At 36.2% G+C, this 4218-nt stretch overlaps 1 protein-coding gene across 1 annotated transcript in view; it reads left to right on the top strand.

Annotated features, from left to right (window-relative positions):
* Positions 1-4218, top strand: part of prickle3 (prickle homolog 3) — a 47146-nt gene that overhangs the window by 9573 nt on the left and 33355 nt on the right. Inside the window, exon 2 of the mRNA XM_016473727.1 lies at positions 2194-2276. Coding sequence (XP_016329213.1) covers positions 2194-2276 — 83 coding nt within the window. The remainder of the gene's footprint in view (positions 1-2193; positions 2277-4218) is intronic.

Below are 4218 nucleotides of genomic sequence, written 5' to 3'. Positions count from 1 at the left end.
CTAGGCTGTACTACTTGTCCCTCTCATTCTGCACCAGTACAAATATGTGCGCGTGTTGCGCGTGTTTTGCTTGCTTGGGTGTTTCAATCGGAATCGGAATTGATCAAATTCAAACGATACCCAACCCTAGTTTTAAGGCTGTTGTGTTGCCGTATATAGATACGTCAAAGATTTCAAACACCCTAACTACGTCACTTGCAGGTTTTGAAGAACAAGTTCTCTGTTTTATTGCTTTATTTGTTCCCACAAACAAGCAGAAGGCCTTGAGGCTAAACTAAGCCTGACATGTAGTTGTACAGTAGAATCATCTAGATTTGTACTTAACACAGAGTTGCTCTTCAACATTTTGTTGCTGTGTTTTGTTGGAGCAGTTAGTGTTGCAGACCTAGAAAAACAGAAAAATCTTATTTAGGATATTATATGCGTCACCAGAAAGACACTTTAAAACAACTTAAAGCAACTTATCTGTGACAACAACAAAATAAGTAAATACCAAAAAAAATTACTAAATGCAATACTCCTTTTAACTAAAAATTTATGAATGACATACTTAATTTGCTAGGATTATCATAGCCAGTGGACACTTTATGAACCCATAATGCCACGGTAGCTGGGAAGTCGTCAGATAAATAAATAACTTTTAAGCCAAGTAACTCGTTTTCAAATATAAGCACCATAGGTACCAAGAAATTTTAACTGTGGTAACAGTGTACTTGTACTATAGTTCACCCAAAAATGAATTTAAGGAATATTTAAGACATTTTGAGAAGTATGTCTTTCATTCAGAGCAAGTCTACAGTCACCAAAACATTTTGGTTACCAACATTCTTCAAAATATCTTCTTTTGTGTTTCACAGGTAAAAAGAAAGTCATACAGGTTTGGAAGAAGATAAACAAGTAAATGATGACAGTTTTCTCGTTTTGGGGTGAACTATCCCTTTTACAACACCTGAGTGAATTATTTTCTAGATTGTTAATACGTTACAGGTCAGAACATACAGATTAAAGGACCGTGTCAGCTGGGTGCATGTAGCGAGTCCAGGAATGTATTTATACTACACACCTGCCTACCTAAACAACATATTTAATTAATTATGTTTTAGGTTTATTGAAGTTAACTGCTGTACACTCTGAAATGTAAACTTTTTTGGTGTTTTACATACAGTATCATTGCTTGTGTTTTTTTATTTTGATGTTGTTGAATCACACTGTGTTTATTTATTATTGTGATTTTAAGAGTACGTTTACACCACAACAATGTACTAAAAACAAAAAAAGTTTTTCCTTTGTGTTTTGAAAAGTTTTGCGTACAGTCGACAACGTTGTCAAAATGATCCCCATTCACTCAGATCTGTAAAAACTAAAATGCTGTATTATACATGCCAGGCCAGTAGGTGGCAATGTCACTTTGTAAAGAAACTACACGCTAGGGATGGGCGATAGCACTTTTGTTTTTCGATACGATACCGATATTTTTAAAGGCCAGTATCGTCGATATCGATACCGATAAGATACTTGTAAACTGAACTTTTAAATTATGAAATGTATTAAATTATTAAACTACTAAGAGTAAAATGGCTAATGATTGCCCACTTAACTTTTATATTTGAAACACATTTTAACATCCAATACGATTTAATTGCAACTTATTAGGTTATATTTTTGTTTACACATGGTTAAAATATGTTTACTGTAGTGGTAACCATGGAAATCTACAAATACAATGGTTATGCTTATGATAGTTTTGGGAAACGCAGCCCTGTTTGAATGCACTGTCAGAAGTGAGTGAACCCTCTCTGTGATTGATTGGTTCTGTCTTGCAGCATTTGCGTGTGTTCAGATGAGCAGGAAAATAGTTCTATATCCTACACAATTATTCGCTAACATAGGTTATTCGTCCAATTCAATGCATATTGTACGCATTAGAGACGATAACAGTATTGTTTTCAAAAACGTGCACTTTGAAACCCGTTTGCATTTTTAGGCGCCCAAAATGCAGTTGTTGTGTAAATGAAAGACCAAAACGCATAAAATGTTGTTTTTTTGGATGAAAATGGCGTCATGTCACTGCCCCATTAGTTCAGATCAAATTTCATTACCAATTTATTTAGAAATCCAGGTTAATACAACTTGCTGTAAATAGGATGTACATTATGAAATAGTTTTGACAGTGTGTGTAATTGTGTCTCGCAGATAGACGCTGAGGATCCAGACCAGGGGCAGCCGTGTATGCGCTGTGGAGAACAGTGTCCAGGCTTCCACATGCATGGATGGAGGTAAGACTGCGGTGCTAAAACTTGAGGAAAGACCCAGAAAGAAGGCTGTCAAAACTTCCTTGTCCTCCCTTTTTACTGTATTTTTTTGTCACTTGAAATGAAAATGCTGCGAGCCAGATTCAAAGCAACACATTCGGTATGAGCGCCACAGGATCCGACCCTTGACTTACTTTTGAAGGACATTTGTCTCAAGCCTGAGAACGTACAGACAGAAACATAACATCCTCAGACATAACATTTTGGATTATTGTTTTAGTTATACGTTTGTTTTGAAATTACGTTGTGGAAAAGGAAAGGAGGGAAAATGGTGCTGATAAACTGCAGTCTGTCAGGACCAGATACGCTTGTGTAGTGAGTGAGACCTGGGATTCTTGTGTGTAACGTGAGACGTCTAATCATATTTCCAGAGCAGGTAATGAGAGCCGCAGAGTGTTTACAGTGACCACACTTCACTGTTACACCATTAGACGAGCCATCAGATGAAGAATGAAGAGCTTTAGTGTAGCTGCAGTGTGTGTTTGTGTTCTCTGCTCTCTAATGCTGATCGCACTATAACATTGCAGGATTCTTGATTGTTATTTCTGGGAATGAGTTTATGACTCCAACATTATCTACATTTAAACAATCCAGATCGTTTGGCATCAGCTGGTAAATATAATTCACTTTCTCTGCTGGCAGTTCCAAAAGTTTACAGACAGACTTGTGAATGAATTATACACAATGTTTTTTTTTTATTTGTGAAATAACTATTCTAAAATTCTAATTTCGAATTTTAAACAATTTTGAGTCTGTTTTGCAACCATTGTATATATATATATATATATATACATATATACATAAGCACTTGACTTGTGTTAATTTTAGGCCTTGTGTATTAGAGATTGAAAAACCCATCGACCAGTAGATACAATACTTCTGAAATCATGACCACTAGCATGCTGTAGATATGGAAATATTTATATATTTCAAAACCAGTTTAGAGCTGTAGATTATGTTTCCATCAGATTAATTTTAGATGTCAGAAGTAAGAATGCAAAGGGCAGTTTGTGGCGTTAATACATGCCAGCTGTTGATCCTTCTTTTTGTGGCCATTATTTAAAAAAAAAACATCACAAATAGACCATGTGACTGCTGTAGTTTAGCTGTCTTGGATGTCTCTCTTATTCAGAATCACATGCCAATTTCTTCATCAGCTACGGCAATAATAATTTAATCTATTATGCACCACTCGAAAAAAAAAATTGGATGGCATCAGTTTCTGAGAGGTTTTACTTTTGTGCGACACTACATCCACACCAATAGGTGTCAGTATGCAGTATAAGACCACTGTTGTATCAGCCAGCACATAAGGGTTACACACACTGATCTATATTTTATTATATTCTCTATTATAGATCAGTGGTTACACACCTTAAACATATATTTGACTGAAAGCACAAATGTTTGTCCTCACAGTTTAGGATCATATTTTGACCAGTTGTTTAAACACACACACACACACACACACACACACACACGCACATGCCTCACACCTCAGAAACACCTTCAACTGGCAGCCGGTGTGTTAAGAAGCCAAACAATGACTTGGAAAAAATGCTAAAGACATGAGGCATTCCAGTGAGTTCAAGTCTGTGTATACCTACTTAACCATATTTTGGGGACAAATTTGTACCCAAAAGTGAGCAAAACCTGACAAAATCGCCAAAAACCTCCATTTGGGGATGTTTGTAAAACTGGTATAACATTTTTTTTTTTTGAAATTGTAAAAATGCAGAAAGTTTTCTGTGAGGGGTAGGGGTGGGTTTAGGTTAAAAAGTGTATAACTATCTGTATATAAAACAATTGAAGTCTATGCAATGTCCCAATTTAGATAGCTAAGTAAACGTACGTGTGTGTGTGTGTGTGTGTGTGTGTGTGTGTGTGTGTGTGTGCGCGCGCGCGT

Source organism: Sinocyclocheilus anshuiensis, unplaced genomic scaffold, assembly GCF_001515605.1.
Source record: "Sinocyclocheilus anshuiensis isolate Anshui unplaced genomic scaffold, SAMN03320099.WGS_v1.1 scaffold112, whole genome shotgun sequence".
Classification (NCBI taxonomy): Eukaryota; Metazoa; Chordata; class Actinopteri; order Cypriniformes; family Cyprinidae; genus Sinocyclocheilus; species Sinocyclocheilus anshuiensis.
This window is presented reverse-complemented; position numbering and strand designations above follow the sequence as displayed.